Here is a 21622-nt window from a genome sequence, read left to right as displayed (position 1 = left end):
TGCTTGTATTTCCTGTGTGTTGTAGAAGGTCACTAAAGGGAGCTGGAGCCCTGGGGATAGTGGGGAAAGAATACTTCCCATATATTCACTTCATGTTGTAGAAGGTGACTAAAGGGGGCAGGAATGGGGAACTGGAAACCTACCCTCCTTGTATTCCTAATTTCTAAAAGCTGCTTTGAATTTCTAATTTCTATAAGCTGGAACAGAAAATAGAGCCATGTGAGGAGTGCTCATTCTCCTTGAAAGTTAAGACTGGGGTGTCTGAATGCTTTGTGGATAAGATAGTACAGAAGTATGTTTCGGGAGAGGAACCTGGGTGTTCTAGCTCTGAGCAAAACAAAGGAAAGGGAATGAATGGTCTGGGAATAACTCAGGGGTAAAGTCAAGGGTCTGTATGAGGCGAAGAGTTAAACCAGGGGTAACAGTGCTGCTGAAGCCCTAGACTGACAAGGGTAGAAAGGAAAGTGGATTTTGAGAAGTGGATGACTAAAAGTGTTTATGCATCTGCAGACAAAAGGACAATAGAAGATAGCCGATGGTTTTAGAAAATGCTTCCTTAGTGTGTTAGCAGTTTTGATAATAGAAATCAAGTGTTAGCGATGAGTGATCTAAATGCGAAAATGACGTGGCAGTTGATGGTATATTTAGGGGTCGTGGGGTACTTGGTATTGCAAACAGTAATGGTAAAGAACCTGTGGAGTTGCATGCTGAAAAATGACTAATGATTGGGAGTACCTGGCTTAAAAAGGACAAACATAAGTATACAAGGGTTAGTAGGAATGATGGAAAAGGAACATAATTGGACTATGTTCTAACAGACAGGTGTGAAAAGGAACAGGCTCTTGAATGTGAATGTGTTGTGAGAAGCAGCTACTGGGATATCTGATCATTGCTTGGTAGCAGCAAGAGTGACAGTTTGTAGAGGCTTTTGGAAAAGAGGAAGTAAGATGAGTCAGAGGAAGGTTGTGAAAGTAAGTGAGCTTGGAAAAGAGGTTTGTGCAAAGAGTGCAGAATGACAAAAAATAAGATTAAAAGAACCATGGAAAGTGAGTTTGGAATGGAAGGTGTTTAGGGAAGTGCTGCTTACATGCACAAGAAAAGTGCATAGCATGCAAAAGGTGGAAGGTGGACAGGTGAGAAAGTGTAGTGAGTAGTGGGATGAGGAAGTTGTGAGTGGAACAAAAAAGAGAGGTATATCAGCACTACTTCAAGAAAGGAGTGCAAGTAATAGGGAGATGTACAAGAGAAAGCAGCAGCAGGCCTAGGGAAGGCACAGGGGCTGAATAGGAGGACAAATGAGAGTTGGGGTGAGCAAGTAACAGCAAACTTCAGGAAGAGCTAGAATATGTTTTGGAAGGATGCTAATACAGAGAAAACAGAGATAACACACAGAAATACCAGTGCAGGGGCAAATGGGGAAGTGGCAACAGGCAGAAATGAAGTGAAAAGGAAAAGGAGTAAATGATTTGATGGGTTAATAAATGGGTTTGATGATAGGGTGCCAAATGTGGAATGCTTTAGATATGGAGGTATGCAAAGTGAGATTCATGGAAAGTGGTTTGGTGAAAAGAGAAGAGGTTGTGAAAGCTTCATGGAAGGTGAAGGGTGGCAAGGAGTTGATGAGATTGCAGGTACATTTTGGAAGAAAGGGGGTGACTGTGTTGCTGATTGGATTGTTACAATTTTCAGCATATGCATGGCTTGTGTGAGATGCCTGAGGACTGGTGTAATCCCTGTGTAGTGCCATTATATAAAGGCAAAAGGGACAAAAATGTATATTCAACTGCAGAGGTGAAACTTTGAAGAGTGTAGCTGGAAAGTTGTATGGGAAAGCGGTCACGTGACTAACAGGAAGGTGACAGTACAACTGGTTCATCTGATCACACTCATAAAAGTATCTATTCTTATGGCATCTCCCCCTCTAGCAACCCCTCTTAAGCATATATACTGGCACCTCAACAAAGCTGACTGGAATGACTTACGTAACCTCTTTTCTAACTTTCCTTGGGGAAAATACTGTCTCTTATTGGGTTAAGCTTCTGTCTCCACCAAATGCATAGCAGAGTTTATTCTTGTGGGAATGAAAACATTTATCCCCTCTTCCTCCAAGATGACCTCTTCATCCAATCCATGGTTCAACCATTCCTGTTCTGAGGCCATTCAGACAAGGGATCAGGCATCTTGGGCTTGAAAAAACTCTCCTTCCTCTAGCTCCCATTCAGCTTTCATTATATGAATCACGCATAATCTCAACTGCTTTCAATGCACAGTAAGGAAGGAGCCTGAGTGTGGAGAGCATGCATTGTCTTTCAACCACAACTCAGGGAAATTGAACCTTGTTGATACTCCTCCAAGCTAATTAGAGTTGAGGGTGAAATCTAGCATCTACATATGCCTCTAGTCTATACTGGAAACAATGAGGTGGGAAGATTATGCCCACAACTGTTGTAAGTTTATTACTACCAGGCACCTGCAACTGTCGCAGAAATTATCTCAAAAGGGTAAAGGGAGTGGAGTGTGTGTTTTTTCCTATGCACCTTACAGTGGACTTCCCACAGTCTGTTTGTGTGCAGAACCACTAAAAGCAAAGGCTAGGGATACAACTTTGTGAAGGACCTTCCTGCCCAATGGAGCCCAGCTTACCCTGCTCCCACACAGAATGCAGCCTTACAGCTAAAAGAGTCCAATTAGGAGAATCCTGAGGTGGCATTATTTACCACAACATAATGAAAAGGCTTAAATCAACTCTATATCCAATAATAAGTTGCATAAATATTCAGCTTTTGTTTTAAACAAAATAATACAGCAGAACTAACCATGGGCGAAGCCGGGGTGTTGGCTGTCGTGGCATGGAATGTGATGTATGCACGAAGGCCCTGGTTTGGAGGAACAGCTTTGACACTAATAACCTGCTGCTGAGGACCAACCAAACCACACTCACGACCAACACTTAGAGCAGTCAGCATATTGTCCCCTGAAATCCAGAAAAGCAAATTATGGTAAAGTTAACAAATTGCCATTACAAATTACCATTACAAAACTGAGAAACTGTATATGAAAAGGGAGGGAATTCAGGTGCAACCAAAACAGCTACATGAAGGGAAACATCTCTGGCTGAAGTAAGCTACAGGAACAAAAGTGCTACAAAATTATGATCAACTAAGAGAATACACCTGAGAATTATCTCAGAAAGAACCATGAGGTCAAATTAGACAATAAAGTACAGTATGAAAAGATATAACAGTGAGAGAGAGATAGTTAAAGATGTGGAATATCAGCACAAGTAAAACTGTCAAGTGTAAGTTCTGAAGAGTGAAAAACTATTTCTTTCTAGCAGAAACACACTCCTATGAGCATCTGAGGATGCTCTTGGTTCCATGGTGTTAAGTTCTACATGACCCCTACGACATGGGAAGGAATCCATGCGAATTAATTTCCCCTTCAAATCCCAAAGTATGGGTTAAGATGGCTACTCATTAACTGATATCAAACCGTTCAGTGATCATCGAAACTCAATGACTTCAACAAAGATGATGCAGGGACCCACAGCTAACCCCTCAACCTTTCACTGCTAAATACTGTCTAACTCAGGTCAGTCACTCTTAGAACTGAGAAATGGTTCTTCAAAAGGGAAGTTGGGTAAAGAGGAAAGGTAAAATAAAATACAACATTCATAGGTCTCTGTAGTCAGTGGATAAATGTTTTTTCATTCCTCAAAACCAACATCTCTTATCCATGGACGGTGCATTGTGAGAATCTGTCATACCATCATGATGGAGGACTTGAGAAAATCCTAAATAACAAAGAAAACCTAGGTAAAGGCATATTCGTAATGACATTCTGACTCAAGAATGAAGACACTGTCTTCAGAAGGCAGCTAACCCAATGAAAAACCAGGGAGGACAACAAGAACTCTGTTAAGATAGTGGCAAACAAGGTGGTAGATTAAAAACTACTAAAGATTCCTCTCAGTGATCTCATCTAGTGTGAGATTCCCAGAAAAGGCCACAAAATCCAACTTTCAAACATCATGGCATCTAGCAGACCATCCTCAAATTGCAAGATGCACAAGAAACTTGATCTAAAAGGACTTTCTTTTTGCTATTTCAAAACAGGAATATAACACAATGAGTCTCCACTTTAAATAATAATGTAAAATATATCACAACACTTCTTCTTGCTGATAGTCTACCTGTCTATCTATCTATATCTCTGACACCCATTCCCTCCACGAACTCCCATCAAGGGGTGGCCAAGGCAAAAGAGTCTCCACTTATCCCTGTCCTTATGTCTCCCTTTCATATACCATTCTATGCAGTTGTCCACTATTTCTCTCCCTCTAGTATTCCTCCAGCCTATTTGCCCATCACAGTTGGTCTTTCACTAACACCAACCCCTTTAATTGTACTATCACGTACTCTCCTTGTAAACTCCCGGTCTTTAATTCTTTCCACAAGCCCAAACCACCTCAAAGTATTATGTTTCACCCATTCTAACACCCCACAATTCATTCCCTTTGTATTCCCTGTCATACCACATCTCTCCTACACTCTTAATTTCTTACTTCATTCCATCTAGTCACACCACAAGCTCTCCTCAAATAGCTCATTTACACAGCCTGAAATCATGACCTCTGTGACTTATTCCGTGTCCATGTTTCGGCTTCATAGATCAGGGATATGCTGTCCCTTAATCCTCTCTTCACTTCCATACTTACACCTCTTCCCTTCAGTATTCTATTAAGGGACCTAATGATTCTTCCACCCTGTGCTGCTCTCTCCTTGACCTCTCCCATTTCATTATCACACTTACCCAAGGCAGATCCTAAATACTTAAATTCTCTCACTTCTTCCCGTCTCTTTCCCCCCATATCCAAAGCAAATGGGAAGGTAATAAGTAGTAGTGATGAAGTGAGGAGATGGAGTGGGTGTATTTTGGAGGTTTGTTGAATGTGTTTGATGATAGAGTAGCAGATATAGGGTGTTTTGGTCGGGGTGGTGCGCGAAGTGAGAGGGTCAGGGTGAATGGTTTGGTAAACAGAGAAGAGGCAGTGAAAGCTTTGCAGAAGATGAAAGCAAGCAAAGCAGTGGGTTTGGATGGCATTGCAGTGGAATTTATCAAAAAAGGGGGTGACTGTGTTGTTGATTGGCTGGTAACGATATTCAGTGTATGTATGGATCATGGCGAAGTGCCTGAGGATTGGTGGAATGAATGCATAGTGCCACTGTACAAAGGCAAAGGGGATAAAGGTGAGTTTTCAAATTACAGAGGCATAAGTGTGTTGAGTATTCCTGGGAAATTATATGGAAGGACATGGAATGAGAGGGTGAAGGCATGTATAGAGCATCAGACTGGGGAAGAGCAGCGTGGTTTCAGAAGTGGTGGAGGATATGTGGATCAGGTGTTTGCTTTGAAGGATGTATGTGAGAAATACTTAGAAAAACAGATGGATTTGTTTGTAGCATTTATGGATCTGGAGGGCATATAAGGTTGATAAAGATGCTTTGTGGAAAGTTTTAAGAGTATATGGTATGGGAGGTAAGTTGCTAGAAGCAGTGAAAAGTTTTTCTCAAGGATGTACGGCATGTGTATGAGTAGGAAGAGAGGAAAGTGATTGGTTCCCAGTGAATGTCGGTTTGCAGCAGGGGTGCGTGATGTCTCCATGGTGTTTAAATTGTTAATGGATGGGGTGGTTAGGGAGGTGAATGCAAGAGTTTTGGAGACAGGAGCAAGTATGCTGTCTGTTGTGGATGAGAGGGCTTGGTAAGTGAGTCAGTTGTTGTTCGTTGATTATACAGTGCTGGTGGCTGATTCGGGTGAGAAACTGCAGAAGTTGGAAGCTGAATTTGGTAAAGTGTGTGTGTAAGAAGAAAGTTGAGAGAAAATGTGAATAAGAGCAAGGTTACTAGATTCAGTAGGGTTGGGACAATCTAATTGGGATAGGGGAGAAAGAATACTTCCCACGTATTCCCTGCGTGTCGTAGAAGGTGACTAAAAGGGAAGGGAGCGGGAGGCTGGAAATCCTCCCCTCATTTTTTTTTTTTTTTTTTCCAAAAGAAGAAACAGAGAAAGGGGCCAGGTGAGGATATTCCCTCAAAGGCCCAGTCCTCATCCTCTGTTCTTAACGCTACCTCGCTAATGCGGGAAATGGCGATTAGTATTAAAAAAAAAAAAAAAAAAAAAAAAAAAAAAAAAAAGTTTGAATGGAGAAAAACTGGAGGAAGTGAAGTGTTTTAGGCACCTGGCAGCGGACTTAGCAGTAAATGGAACCATGGAAGCAGAAGTGAGTCACAGGGTGAGGGAGGGGGCAAAGGTTATGGGAGCATTGAAGAATGTGCGGAAGGTGAGAACTTTTGGAAGGTGAGAACGTTATCTCAGAAAGCAAAAATGGGTATGTCTGAGGGAATAGTAGTTCCTACAATGTTATATGGTTGTGAGGAATGGGCGATAGATGGAGTTGTGCGAGGGAGGGTGGATGTGTTGGAAATGAGATGTTTGAGGACAGTATGTGGTGTGAGGTGGTTTGATAGAGAAAGTAATGAAAGGGTAAGAGAGATGTGTGGTAGTAAAAAGAGTGTGGTTGAAAGAGCAGATGAGGGTGTATTGAAATGATTTGGTCACATGGAGAGAATGAGAGAGGAAACATTGACAAAGAGGATATATGTGTCAGCTTTCTTCTTTCACACACTTTACCAAACTCAGTCACCAACTTCTGCAGTTTCTCACCTGAATCAGCCACCAGCGATATATCATCAGTGAACAACAACTGACTCACTTCCCAAGCCCTCTGATCCACAACAGACTGCATACTTGCCCATCTTTCCAAAACTCTTGCATTCACCTCCCTAACAACCCCATCCATAAACACATTAAACAGCCATGGGGACATCACACACCCCTGCCGCAAACAACATTCACTGGGAACCACTCACTTTCCTCTCTTCCTACTCGTACACATGCCTTTCATCCTCGATAAAAACTTTTCAATGCTTCTAGCAACTTGCCTCCCCCACCATATACTCTTAATACCTTCCACAGAGCATCTCTATCAACTCTATCATATGCCTTCTCCAGATCCATGAATGCTACATACAAATCCATCTGCTTTTCTAAGTATTTCTCACATACATTCTTCAAAGCAAATACCTAATCCACACATCCTCTACCACTTCTGAAACCATGCTCCTCCCCAATCTGATGCTCTGTACATGCCTTCAAACTCTCAGTCAATACCCTCCCATATAATTTTCCAGGAATACTCAACAAACTTATACCTCTGCAATTTGAGCACTCACCTTTATCTCTTTTGCCTTTGTACAATGACACTCCATCATGATCCATCCATTCACTGAATATCGTTACCAACCAATCAACAACACAATCACCCCCTTTTTTAATAAATTCTACTACAATACCATGCAAACCCGCCACCTTGCCTGCTTTCATCTTCCGCAAAGCTTTCACTACCTCTTCTCTGTTTATCAAATCATTCTCCCTGACCCTCTCACTTCGCCCACCACCCCAACGAAAACACCCTATATCTGCCACTCTATCATAAAACACATTCAACATACCTTCAAAATACTCACTCCATCTCCCTCTCACTTCATTACTACTTGTTATTACCTCCCCAATTGCCCCCTTCACAATGAAATGCTTCTACACTTGAAATAATCAAGGAAAATATCACATAATACTTTCCCAAGCGAACAGATACCCAATATATACAAAATGAATAATCACAGAATTTTCTAAAAGAGTGACTATTTCTTACTTACAGATTTTAATGTCCCGAACATATATTTGCCTCCGATTCAAATTCAGCGTGAAAAATAGTCCTTATACTGAGGTTTTCAACCAAATCTATTACCCTAACAAAATTACTAGGTAATAGTTCTGGAAGTATTTCTGCTGAAAAAATGTTTTGTTTTAGAACTAAACTATGACATAATCAATTAGTTCTGTACTTGAAATAATCACAGAAAATTCTTAAATGCTTCCTTTAGCAGCATATATTTTTCTTCCCATTTTAGAAAGTTAATACAAGGAGGGGAGGATTTCCGGCCCCCCGCTCCCGTATGGGTATGTTTGAAGGAATAGTGGTTCCAACAATGTTGTATGGTTGCGAGGCGTGGGCTATGGATAGAGTTGTGCGCAGGAGGATGGATGTGCTGGAAATGAGATGTTTGAGGACAATGTGTGGTGTGAGGTGGTTTGATCGAGTAAGTAACGTAAGGGTAAGAGAGATGTGTGGAAATAAAAAGAGCGTGGTTGAGAGAGCAGAAGAGGGTGTTTTGAAATGGTTTGGGCACATGGAGAGAATGAGTGAGGAAAGATTGACCAAGAGGATATATGTGTCGGAGGTGGAGGGAACGAGGAGAAGAGGGAGACCAAATTGGAGGTGGAAAGATGGAGTGAAAAGGATTTTGTGTGATCGGGGCCTGAACATGCAGGAGGGTGAAAGGAGGGCAAGGAATAGAGTGAATTGGAGCGATGTGGTATACAGGGGTTGACGTGCTGTCAGTGGATTGAATCAAGGCATGTGAAGCGTCCGGGGTAAACCATGGAAAGCTGTGTAGGTATGTATATTTGCGTGTGTGGACGTGTGTATGTACATGTGTATGGGGGGGGGTTGGGCCATTTCTTTCGTCTGTTTCCTTGCGCTACCTCGCAAACGCGGGAGACAGCAACGAGGTATAAAAAAAAAAAAAAAAAAAAATTTCTTCCCACCATCAAATCTGTTCCACAACAAGTCAGGTGTCTAATGTATATTGATGACAAACTTAAAAGCTTTTTCGGTGATTTGCAGTATATTCACAGTTTTTGCAGTCTCATTTTTGTTTCAAAATAAGAAATATAATATAATGAATTTCATATCCACTGATTTGTTTTTTTTTATCATTATTTTGCTTTGTCGCTGTCTCCCGCGTTTGCGAGGTAGCGCAAGGAAACAGACGAAAGAAATGGCCCAACCCACCCCCATACACATGTATATACATACACGTCCACACACGCAAATATACATACCTATACATCTCAATGTACACATATATATACACACACAGACACATACATATATACCCATGCACACAATTCACACTGTCTGCCTTTATTCACTCCCATCGCCACCTCGCCACACATGGAATACCATCCCCTCCCCCCCTCATGTGTGCGAGGTAGCGCTAGGAAAAGACAACAAAGGCCCCATTCGTTCACACTCAGTCTCTAGCTGTCATGCAATAATGCCCGAAACCACAGCTCCCTTTCCACATCCAGGCCTCACACAACTTTCCATGGTTTACCCCAGATGCTTCACATGCCCTGATTCAATCCACTGACAGCACGTCAACCCCGGTATACCACATCGATCCAATTCACTCTATTCCTTGCCCGCCTTTCACCCTCCTGCATGTTCAGGCCCCGATCACTCAAAATCTTTTTCACTCCATCTTTCCACCTCCAATTTGGTCTCCCACTTCTCCTCGTTCCCTCCACCTCCGACACATATATCCTCTCGGTCAATCTTTCCTCACTCATTCTCTCCATGTGCCCAAACCATTTCAAAACACCCTCTTCTGCTCTCTCAACCACGCTCTTTTTATTTCCACCCATCTCTCTTACCCTTACATTACTTACTCGATCAAACCACCTATTACTTACTCGATCAAACCACCTTACACCACACATTGTCCTCAAACATCTCATTTCCAGCACATCCACCCTCCTGTGCACAACTCTATCCACAGCCCACACCTCGCAACCATACAACATTGTTGGAACCACTATTCCTTCAAACATACCCATTTTTGCTTTCCGAGATAATGTTCTCGACTTCCACACATTCTTCGAGGCTCCCAGGATTTTCGCCCCCTCCCCCACCCTATGAATCACTTCCGCTTCCATGGTTCCATCCGCTGCCAGATCCACTCCCAGATATCTAAAACACTTTACTTCCTCCAGTTTTTCTCCATTCAAATTTACCTCCCAATTGACTTGACCCTCAACCCTACTGTACCTAATAACCTTGCTCTTATTCACATTTACTCTTAACTTTCTTCTTTCACACACTTTACCAAACTCGGTCACCAGCTTCTGCAGTTTCTCACATGAATCAGCCACCACCGCTGTATCATCAGCGAACAACAGCTGACTCACTTCCCAAGCTCTCTCATCCACAACAGACTTCATACTTGCCCCTCTTTCCAAAACTCTTGCATTCACCTCCCTAACAACCCCATCCATAAACAAATTAAACAACCATGGAGACATCACACACCCCTGCCGCAAACCTACATTCACTGAGAACCAATCACTTTCCTCTCTTCCTACACGTACACATGCCTTACATCCTCAATAAAAACTTTTCACTGCTTCTAACAACTTGCCTCCCACACCATATATTCTTAATACCCTCCACAGAGCATCTCTATCAACTCTTTCATATGCCTTCTCCAGATCCATAAATGCTACATACAAATCCATTTGCTTTTCTAAGTATTTCTCACATACATTCTTCAAAGCAAACACCTGATCCACACATCCTCTACCACTTCTGAAACCACACTGCTCTTCCCCAATCTGATGCTCTGTACATGCCTTCACCCTCTCAATCAATACCCTCCCACATAATTTACCAGGAATACTCAACAAACTTATACCTCTGTAATTTGAGCACTCATTCTTATCCCCTTTGCCTTTGTACAATGGCACTATGCACGCATTCCGCCAATCCTCAGGCACCTCTGCTTGAGTCATACATACATTAAATAACCTTACCAACCAGTCAACCATACAGTCACCCCCTTTTCTAATAGATTCCACTGCAACATCATCCAAACCTGCTGCCTTGCCGGCTTTCATCTTCCGCAAAGCTTTTACTACCTCTTCTCTGTTTACCAAATCATTTTCCCTAACCCTCTCACTTTGCACACCACCTCGACCAAAGCACCCTATATCTGCCACTCTATCATCAAATACATTCAACAGACCTTCAAAATACTCACTCCATCTCCTTCTCACATCACCACTACTTGTTATCACCTCCCCATTAGCGCCCTTCACGGAAGTTCCCATTTGCTCCCTTGTCTTACGCACTTTATTTACCTCCTTCCAGAACATCTTTTTATTCTCCCTAAAATTTAATGATAGTCTCTCACCCCAACTCTCATTTGCCCTCTTTTTCACCTCTTGCACCTTTCTCTTGACCTCCTGTCTCTTTCTTTTATACATCTCCCACTCAATTGCATTTGTTTTTGTTTTTAATTGGATATAAAAAAAACAATACACAGAAGTATTCTTGTCAGCCAATCACAACACCCATTACAGGCAAAACCAAGTTTTGCTTGTTCACTCACGACAAATTCTACACACTACAAGTTTACTATCTGTTATGCCAGATATCACTACTGTCTACCAGACACATTTGAAAATTTCATGTATGCAATTGTTCAAAAAAGTGATAAGTTGGATAAAGTCCAGCCAATTCTTGAACATATGCACCCAAAATTCCAGACAAGTTCATGCCTCAAGTATTTTACATAGATGAGAGTTCAGTATGTAGTGGTAGGTAGGCAGCCACTAACCAGGGAGGTATATTACCAGCACTAACTACCCGGGTGTTGGGAGAGTTAATGACAGCTGCATAGTGAGCCAGCCCTTCAGCGGTTGTCAAGTTGCACTCCTCTGACCAAGAAAGCTGTCTATTCTTTCTGCCTCACCCACATCAGGACTGCTGGCATTCTATTCACAAACATATAATCTCTTCTTGTCCCACATAACACTTGACAACACTTAACTCACACAACTCATTCTTTGTAACTAGAATTTACTGTGGTGAGCGATATGTACCAGCCCTGCCTTTCAGCAAAATGTTACAAGCAAGAGAGAGAAGGAGTAGGTAAGAACATTTAGCAGGAGAATTAGGTAAAAGTAGCATGAAGGAGAATTAGGTAGAAGCAGCAGGTAGGAACAGTAAGTAGGAGGATTAGATAAAATTAGTAAGTGGGAACATTAGGTAAGAGCCTATGGAAACACTGCACTATAGTTGCCCTCTGCCAGTGGCTTGTCAAGGGTGAGGCACTAAATGCTAAAAAGCAGCACTAGAGTTCACCAGTTGTACAGACTCTTTTGCTGTGGCCACTCCTTGAGGGAGTTCCTGGAAAAATAAACATCAGAGATAAAGATAGAGAGGTTTAGCACTGTGGAGAGGTCATTTGGCATATGCTTTCCCAAAGACAACACTGCACTCAAATACACAGAGTAAACCATAGCTGTCATAGAATGTGACTATAGGCAGCAGGAGAGGGGGGGCTGGAAACCCCCTCACCCCAATCTTTTATTTCAATTTCTAAAACAGAGAACAGAAGAAGGAGCCAAGTATAGAGTGCTCATCCTCATTGAAAGCTCAAATTGGGAAGTTTATATGTGTGTGGATGTAACCAAGATGAGAAGAAGGGGATAAGTAGTATATTTGAGGAAAGAAACCTGGATGTTCTGGCTCTGAGTGAAACGAAGCTCAAGGGTAAAAGGGAACAAAGGTTTGAAAATGTCTTAGGAGTAAAATCAGGGGTTGGTGAGAGGACAAGAACTAAGGAAGGAGTAGTATTCTGAAGCAGGAGTTGTGGCAGTGTGTAACAGAGTGTAAAGCAATAACCTCTGGATTGATAGGGGCAAATCTGAAAGTGGATGGTGAGAGATGAATGATCATTCGAGCTCATGCACCTGAGAGGCAAGTGTTTTGAGGTAAGTGGTGTGAGGTAAGCAATGAAAAGGTAAGGGAGAGGTGTGGTAACAAAAAGAGTGTGGTTGAGAGAGCTGAAGAGGGTGTGCTGAAATGGTTTGGACATATGGAGAGAATGAGTTAAGCAAGGTTGACAAAGAGGATATATGTGTAAGAAGTGAAGGGCATGTGGAGAATGGGGAGACCAAAATGGAGATGGAAGGATGGACTGAAAAAGGACATGCGGGTGTGTGTGTGTGTGTGTGTGTGTGTGTGTGTGTGTGTGTGCGTGTGTGTGTGTGTGTGTGTGTGTGTGAAAAGAATACACAGGAAAAAGTGAATTGGAACAACATGGTATACAGGGGTCAACAAGCTATCAGTGGACTGATAGCATCCAGGTAAACCATGGAAAGGTCTGTGAAAAGATGCAGCCTTTCTTTGCCTATTCCTGAAGCTATCGCACTAATGCAGGAAACGGCGATCGAGTATTTATTTATTTATTTATTTTGCTTTGCCGCTGTCTCCCGTGTTAGTGAGGTAGCGCAAGGAAACAGACGAAAGAATGGCCCAACCCACACACATACACATGTATATACATACACGTCCACACACGCAAATATACATACCTATACATCTCAATGTATACATTTATATACACACACAGACATATACATATATACACATGTACATAATTCATACTGTCTGTCTTTATCTATTCCCATCGCCACCTCACCACACATGGAATAACAACCCCCTCCCCCCCTCATATGAGCGAGGTAGCGCTAGGTAAAGACAACAAAGGCTACTTTCGTTCACACTCAGTCTCTAGCTGTCATGTAATAATGCACCGAAACCACAGCTCCCTTTCCACATCCAGGCCCCACAGAACTTTCCATGGTTTACCCCAGACACTTCACATGCCCTGGCTCAATCCATTGACAGCACGTCGACCCCGGTATACCACATCGTTCCAATTCACTCTATTCCTTGCACGCCTTTCACCCTCCTGCATGTTCAGGCCCCGATCACCCAAAATCTTTTTCACTCCATCTTTCCACCTACAATTTGGTCTCCCACTTCTCATTCCCTCCACCTCTGACACACATATCCTCTTGGTCAATCTTTCCTCACTCATTCTCTCCATGTGACCAAACCATTTCAAAACACCCTCTTCTGCTCTCTCAACCACACTCTTTTTATTTCCACACATCTCTCTTACCCTATCATTACTTACTCGATCAAACCACCTCACACCACATATTGTCCTCAAACATCTCATTTCCAGCACATCCACCCTCCTGTGCACAACTCTATTCAAATATGAAACAATATAGAAAATTAACTAAAGAATGTAACATACAAAGTCAGAACTGAAAATCAGAGGACCACATATCAAAGACACGTGAAGGCACCAAATAATCTAATTAGTACTTTCTAACATAGTATATATAAAACTTAAGATGTGCAAAATCACAGTAAAATATAGAGTTGCAATACAGAGAATCATTCTAGTTCTCTAACCTGTGACCATTATTGTCCTGATATTTGCACTGTGAAGCTGACTGATAATTGGTGTAGTTTCTATCTTGAGTCTGTTCTCCATAACTAGCATTCCTAGGAATTCTAGGTCACACTCGACTTCATCACGGTTGATGCGTTGAGCCTTGGGATAAGACAGCTTAAGTGGGCGCCAAGCCAGAGCTAGTACACGAAACCCTTGATACGTATATTGCAACAACTTTTCAGAGAAGTTGACAGGCACTGTCTCTGAACGTGATAAACTTGCAATCATCTGCAAAGAGATGTACCATCTCATTAGTTTTCCCCTGAGCTAATCATTCTAACTTTTAACTTTACCATTAATTTACTCAACTAAAAAGACATTGAAAGTGTTCAAGTAGTTATTCCCACTCTTGTGCATAACTGTGCATTTACTAACTAGATGGTAAACCAGATGCCTATCTTCAACATTAGATACTAATGTAATCACAGCCTTGAGACAAAAGCAACAGTATCTCTCAAAAATGATGTATGTGATGAAAACTGACTAACATATAAATTGACCTATAAACTCTAATAAAAAGGAATGAAGTATATGATTAACATATAAATCTACTTATAAACTCTAACTAAAGAGAATGATGCATGTGATGAAAACTGACTAAAATATAAAATCATTAACACACTTTAATATAAAAGGCAAAAACTAATACAGCCATTATTGTGCAGAAGTATGCATGACTGACTAAAGAGGAGTAACACATATGACTAATATTATTTACTAGGAGATGCTAATGTTAGGATAAAAACCCACATAAACTTACCTCTGGAGAACCTTTACAATACAGTTCAAAGTTTGAAGCACCAAGGCGGCGGGTAATAACAGACATACGTTGCAGACTGGATGAGAATGGAAACTGCCGCAGTATTCCCAGCTCTAATGGTGGCTGAAATTACATTTATCAGTTACAAGATAGTTCAATAATAAAAAGAAACCTATCTAACTTTTCTTAGCAGTGAAAAAATTTATGAGTACATAATTAGCTATCAGCTAAAGCCTAGTCTCAAAGTAATGGACATGTATTTACGACAATTTTTCTATTGGTCTAAGTCTCCAATACAGATGCTAAGCCTTAAATGAGAGGAAAAAAGGGCTGGAGAGAAGAAGGAAGAAGAAGAGAAAATGTATCTTAAGAGTTTTTAAGGAAGTATAACTTATGCATTTTAAAAAGATGCAGGTTACAGAGAGTTCCAAAGCTTCATAGAGTAGGGGAAAACAGATATCACAATGGCCCAACCTTGAGTTGCCAAGAGCTGTACATCAATCATGTGATGAAGTTATTTCAAGGTATCATATGGTCTAGCTAATGGTGAGGGCACACAAGCAGCCAGCAGTAATTTCTATAAAAGAGGGAAAGTGAACCAATACTGCAATGTAGGGGAAATAGGTCACGTTTTGATATCAGACTGAGATAGGTAGGATTGATATGGACATGCCTCTCTTTAGTAAGTACTGAATGTAAAACCAGAACCTCCAAAAATATAACTATTACTCCATAATAGGACTGATTGATTTTTAGTACAAAAGAAGCATCTGTTCAGAAGAGAACTTTGGTATCCAAACTGGACTCCTTGTTTCTTAAGGGTTAAGCTTAGCAATCTATATAATTTGGGGTTCCTAAGTGCAGGGAGAAAGACAGATAACTGAAGATAAAGAAAATGGAATGACTTCTTGTTCCCAGAGTGACCCTGACTTACAACAATGTGTCAATAAATGTGTCTGAACACCATCTCTCCAGTACAATTGGAAGCCTGTCAGCTAGAAGAGGCATGATAACTTTACTAATGAAGTTTGGATTCCAAAAGTAGGCTTATTCAAAAAATCAACAGACAGCTCCCACACTATCACCACCATAATCAAGGTCAACAAAACTACTGCTTACTCATCCAACTCAAACACTATCACCATGGCAACCAAGATCAACAAAACCATTACCTACTCACCTTCAGATAAAATTACAGCTCTTGATTGTCTTACCTCTGTCTCTACATTCTCGCTGCTGATGACAATATCAGGGGCACTTGGTCGAACTACTGATGGCATCATCATATCGTATTTATTGGTATCATCTAAACCTGGTTCATCCAGAATCCAACCAGTACTCTCAAACATTTTTAGGTCCAAAGGATCACCCACCTGTAAAAAAATGAAATTTAGCAGAATATAAAACAATTAATGAGTAAAAAAAAAAAAAAAAATTATATCTATATCATTTATTTATTTATCTATTATACTTTGTCGCTGTCTCCCGCATTAGCAAGGTAGCACAAGGAAAAAGATGAAAGAATAGGCCCAACCCACCCACACACATGTATATGCATACATGTCCACAAATGCACATATACATACATATACATTTCAACGTATACATATACATACATACACAGACATGTACATACATACACATGTACAAATTCATACTTGCTGCCTTTATTCATTCCCGCCACCACCCCACCACACATGAAATGACAACCCCCTCCCCCCACATGAGCGCGAGGCAGCGCTAGGAAAGACAACAAAGGCCACATTTGTTCACACTCACTCTCTAGCTGTTATGTATAATGCACCGAAACCACAGCTCCCTTTCCACATCCAGGCCCCACAAAACTTTCCATGCTTTACCCCAGACACTTCACATGCCCTGGTTCAATCCATTGACAGCACATCGACCCTGGTATACCACATCATTCCAATTCACTCTATTCCTTGCACGCCTTTCACCCTCCTACATGTTCAGGCCCCGATTGCTCAAAATCTTTTTCACATCATCCTTCCACCTCCAATTTGGTCTCCCACTTCTCCTCGTTCCCTCCACCTCTGACACATATATCCTCTTGGGCAATCTTTCCTCTCTCATTCTCTCCATGTGACCAAACCTTTTCAAAACACCCTCTTCTGCTCTCTCAACTACTCTTTTTATTACCATACATCTCTCTTACCCTGGGGATAGGGGAGAAAGAATACTTCCCACGTATTCCCTGCGTGTCGTAGAAGGCGACTAAAAGGGGAGGGAGCGGGTGGCTGGAAATCCTCCCCTCTCGTTTTTTTTTTTTTTTTTTTTAATTTTCCAAAAGAAGAAACAGAGAAGGGGGCCAGGTGAGGATTTTCCCTCTAAGGCCCAGTCCTCTGTTCTTAACGCTACCTCGCAAATGCGGGAAATGGCGAATCGTAGGGAAAAAAAAAAAAACATCTCTCTTACCCTTTCATTACTCACTCGATCAAACCATCTCACACCACATATTGTCCTAAAACATCTCATTTCCAACACATCCACCCTCCTCCACACAAACTTACATATAGCCCATGCCTCGCAACCATACCACCAGCTTCTGCAGTTTCTCACCCGAATCAGCCACCAGCATTGTATCATCAGCGAACAACAACTGACTCACTTCCCAAGCCCTCTCATCCACAACAGACTGCATACTTGCCACTCTCTCCAAAACTCTTTCATTCACCTCCCTAACAACCCCATCCATAAACAAATTAAACAACCATGGAGACATCACACATCCCTGCCGCAAACCAACATTCACTGGGAACCAATCACTTTCCTCTCTTCCTACTCATACACATGCCTTACATATTCGATAAAAACTTTTCACTGCTTCTAGCAACTTGCTTCCCACACCATATATTCTTAATACCTTCCACAGAGCATCTCTATCAACTCTATCATATGCCTTCTCCAGATCCATAAATGCTACATACAAATACATTTGTTTTTCTAAGTATTTCTCAAATATATTCTTCAAAGCAAACACCTGATCCACACATCCTCTACCACTTCTGAAACCACACTGCTCTTCCCCAAGCTGATGCTCTGTACATGCTTCCACCCTCTCAATCAATACCCTCCCATAATTTCCCAAGAATACTCAACAAACTTATACCTCTGTAATTTGAGCACTCACCTTTATCCCCTTTGCCTTTGTATAATGGCACTATGCATGCATTCTGCTAACCCTCAGGCACTTCACCATGAGCCATGCATACATTAAACATCCTTACCAACCAGTCAACAACACAGTCACCCCCTTTTTTAATAAATTCCACTGCATACACATGTACCCTTAACATACCACAGATCTGTCCCTACATCTATATCATAAAAGTGTCATATATCATAATGCATAAATAAACATAAGTAAAGATAAGAAAATGATGTTTTGATGAGGATTTATCAGATGCCAACAAGGGCTGCATCGTATTCCTTTGAATCCAGTGATTTCTTTTTTCTTGTACTCTTTAGTTTCTTCAACATTATGAGTAAAATGTATTAAAATGCATGAAGACATAAAGTGATGATAAAAACATTTCTGATGGGTACTCACAAGCTGACAATGCAGCCCTACTTGGTGTCCCTTTAAATCTGGCTATCCAATTTCTTTTTGCATCCTTTACAATTTGATCACCCTTACAGATGTATGGAACAAGAAGTTTGTCACTCTTGAGAAAGTTTAAAGATTCCAGTCACATGCAAAAATCCACAACAAGGATGGGCCTTAATTGATCTAGAAAGTGATTAATAAAAGAGAGAGAGAGAGAGAGAGAGAGGGTACGAGGAAAATATTCACGCATTTTAGAGGAAGTGAAAAACAAGTCTTTTAAAAGATGCCAGTCACAGTTACTTGAAAAGACATGAAAGGGTAGAGAATTCAACAACTTTCATGTGCATGGAGAGATACAGTTATCGAAATGGCACATCTTTGAGTAGCCAATAGCCACATAGTAAGCATGTGATGCAGCAGCTTGCCAAGTATTGTGTTGTCATTCTAATGGTATGGGTACACACACACAGCCAGCTCTAGGGAGCAAAAATCAGAGTAATACCACAGACGGGAAAGTAAACCAACATTGCAGTTTAGAACATGAGGGTCAAGTTTTAAAGTTAGCCTGGGAGAGACAATAAATCATACTACTTTTGATTCAATTCTGTTTAGTGAGGATGCAGAACTAGAACCACCCCACATGTAAGAGCAGTACTCCATACAAAAATAGATCAATCCTTTGTATAAACAGAGCAACTGTTTGGAAGAGAAGAAATTTCTACATTTGAACAGGACTTAAGAGGCAGACTTAGCTATTTCCATAATCTGAGGTTCAGACAGAAACAGAATCATGGAGGCATCAACTTAACCAGATTTTGTCTACCCCACTGAGATATCCTGTCTGAGTTTGAGTTAACTGAAGATGTTATGTTTAAACAAGATGTAAATCAAGCATGAGAAGGATCAGATGTAAAGGCTGTGGATAAATGCAGCATATGATTCCATTTCGTTGTTTAATGAAAGAAAATCAATAAAAAGGAGAAAAAGTGTAGAAGAGTGGACAAAACCTTCAGAAACACAGAGATGCTGATCCATTGATAACACAGAGGAAGATCAGCCAAAGAGGGAGCAGAGTTAGGGAGTCAAAAGAGGGGAGCTTTGAGATAAAATCCCAATGCCACATCCTGTCAAACGCTTTAGATATATCAAAGGCAACTAAACAGGATTCCCAAAACTTTCAGAAATGATATGGAAGAATATCACCAGTAGATCTCACTTTATGAAAGCAATACTGGTGATCATTGGGAAAACCTGGAGATTCAGGATGTTTGAGAATAAGGGTGTTAAGGAGAGATACAAAGACTTTTGGAAATGCAGATGTAAAAGCAACAGGACAGTAATTAGAGGGATTACAACCATCACCCTTCACAGGGATGGTATGTACCAATGCACATACCATGAAGAAGAAAAATTCTGAGTTTTAAACAGATATGGAAAAGATAGGCAAGCATAGCTTCAAATACGAAGGCACACTCTCAGTTTACAAGGATGGATGCCATCAGGTCCATAAGCTTTACTTGTGTCCAGAGAGAGGCAATCTTCAGACAGTTTGAAAAGATATTACAGGGAGGGGCACAGGCTTATCAAGAGGAGCATCAAAGGTGAAGGAACATTAGAGTCATGCAAGACAGAGTAGAGGAGAAAAAAAACAAAAAGAGTTGTTTTGACTGTAGAGGAGATAGCTATAGCACCAGCAGAACAGAAAAGTGAAGGATAGGTAGAGCAACAGAAGCTGTCAGAAATGCCCTCAGCTAACAACCAGAATGACCTATCAGTGGAAGAAAAGAAGAGGTTATCATACTTCCTTTGAATAATGGAACACTCTTCCTCGTGTTTCATATTTGTAATGATTACAGGTAGTGATAACTTGATAAAAAAAGCAAAAAAGGGGCCAAATTAGCATTTTCATATTTTCCTGGAAAATTGACACTCCTTGTGAATACATTTGAAATTAAGGGTTAAGGAAGATTTTCATAGGAAATGATGGATTTCTAAAGGCTAAGTTGTTTACTGTTATTGGAAGATATAAACTAAAGACAGAAATACAAACATCTTTCTTGCATTTTGTTTTTCATATAAAAATCTAAAGTTTAAAAAATGGAGCAATCTGGTATTTCACCAGTGCAATGGTAGTGTATTGTCCACCTATTCACTAATAACATAGTGATTCAACCTTAGTAAATGGATAAGGCCCATAACAAAGTTACATTTCAGTTGCCTACTGAAGGGTTTCAAACTCACAAATTATTTTCTAACTAGCAATCTTCTTACCTTATGGAAATGTACCATCCTGAATTCTATAAAAATTACTTTTTACTTCTCTTGTTGAATCTTCCAAGAAATATATTCATAATTTTATCATGGAAATTATAGATTCATGAAAAACTAAGGTAGTGCACATGTTAATAAAAGACAACAAAAAATTAATAACTGAAACAGAAAGAGTTACAAAGACTAAGTACAATGTAAGAGAATGGACATCAATTTAGTCATAATCCTTATCTAACTCAGGAGCTAAAAAGATATTATAGGTGTGACTGTAAATTCCATAGTAGTATGTAATTAACATCCCAAAACTCTATTCTATACACATTGCTGATTGGTTGGTAAGGATATTCACTGTATATATGGATCAAGGTGAAATGCCTGAGGATTGGCAGAATGCATGCAGTGCCATTGTACAAAGGCAAAGGGGATAAAGGTGAGTGTTCAAATCACAGAGGTATAAGTTTGCTGAGTATTCCTGGGAAATTATATGAGAGGGTATTGATTGAGAGGGTGAAGGCATGTATACAGCATCAGATTGGGAAAGAGCAGTATGGTTTCAGACGTGGTGGAGGATGTGTGGATCAGGTGTTTCCTTTGAGAAATAGAAAAAAAGATGGATTTGTATGTAGCATTTATGGATCTGGAAAAGGCATATGATAGGGCTGATAAAGTTGCTTTGTGGGAAGTTTAAAGAGTATATGGTGTGGGAGGTAAGTTGCTTGAAGCAGTGAAAAGTTTTTACAA

The 21622-nt window shown here is 40.7% G+C and overlaps 1 protein-coding gene across 5 annotated transcripts in view; it reads right to left on the bottom strand.

Moving 5' to 3' along the window:
* LOC139756002 (polyamine-transporting ATPase 13A3-like) overlaps positions 1–21622 on the bottom strand; it is a 417344-nt gene that overhangs the window by 20130 nt on the left and 375592 nt on the right. For all 5 annotated transcript variants that reach the window (XM_071674925.1, XM_071674926.1, XM_071674927.1 and 2 more), the window contains 4 exons: positions 16257–16415; positions 15043–15165; positions 14240–14510; positions 2817–2974 (listed from right to left, as the gene is read on the bottom strand). In XM_071674925.1, the coding sequence (XP_071531026.1) occupies positions 2817–2974; positions 14240–14510; positions 15043–15165; positions 16257–16415 (711 nt within the window). The remainder of the gene's footprint in view (positions 1–2816; positions 2975–14239; positions 14511–15042; positions 15166–16256; positions 16416–21622) is intronic.

Source organism: Panulirus ornatus, chromosome 20 (assembly GCF_036320965.1).
Source record: "Panulirus ornatus isolate Po-2019 chromosome 20, ASM3632096v1, whole genome shotgun sequence".
In the NCBI taxonomy this organism is placed as follows: Eukaryota; Metazoa; Arthropoda; class Malacostraca; order Decapoda; family Palinuridae; genus Panulirus; species Panulirus ornatus.
The sequence above is the reverse complement of the archived record's forward strand: the minus strand, read 5'-3'. Positions and strand labels throughout refer to the sequence as shown.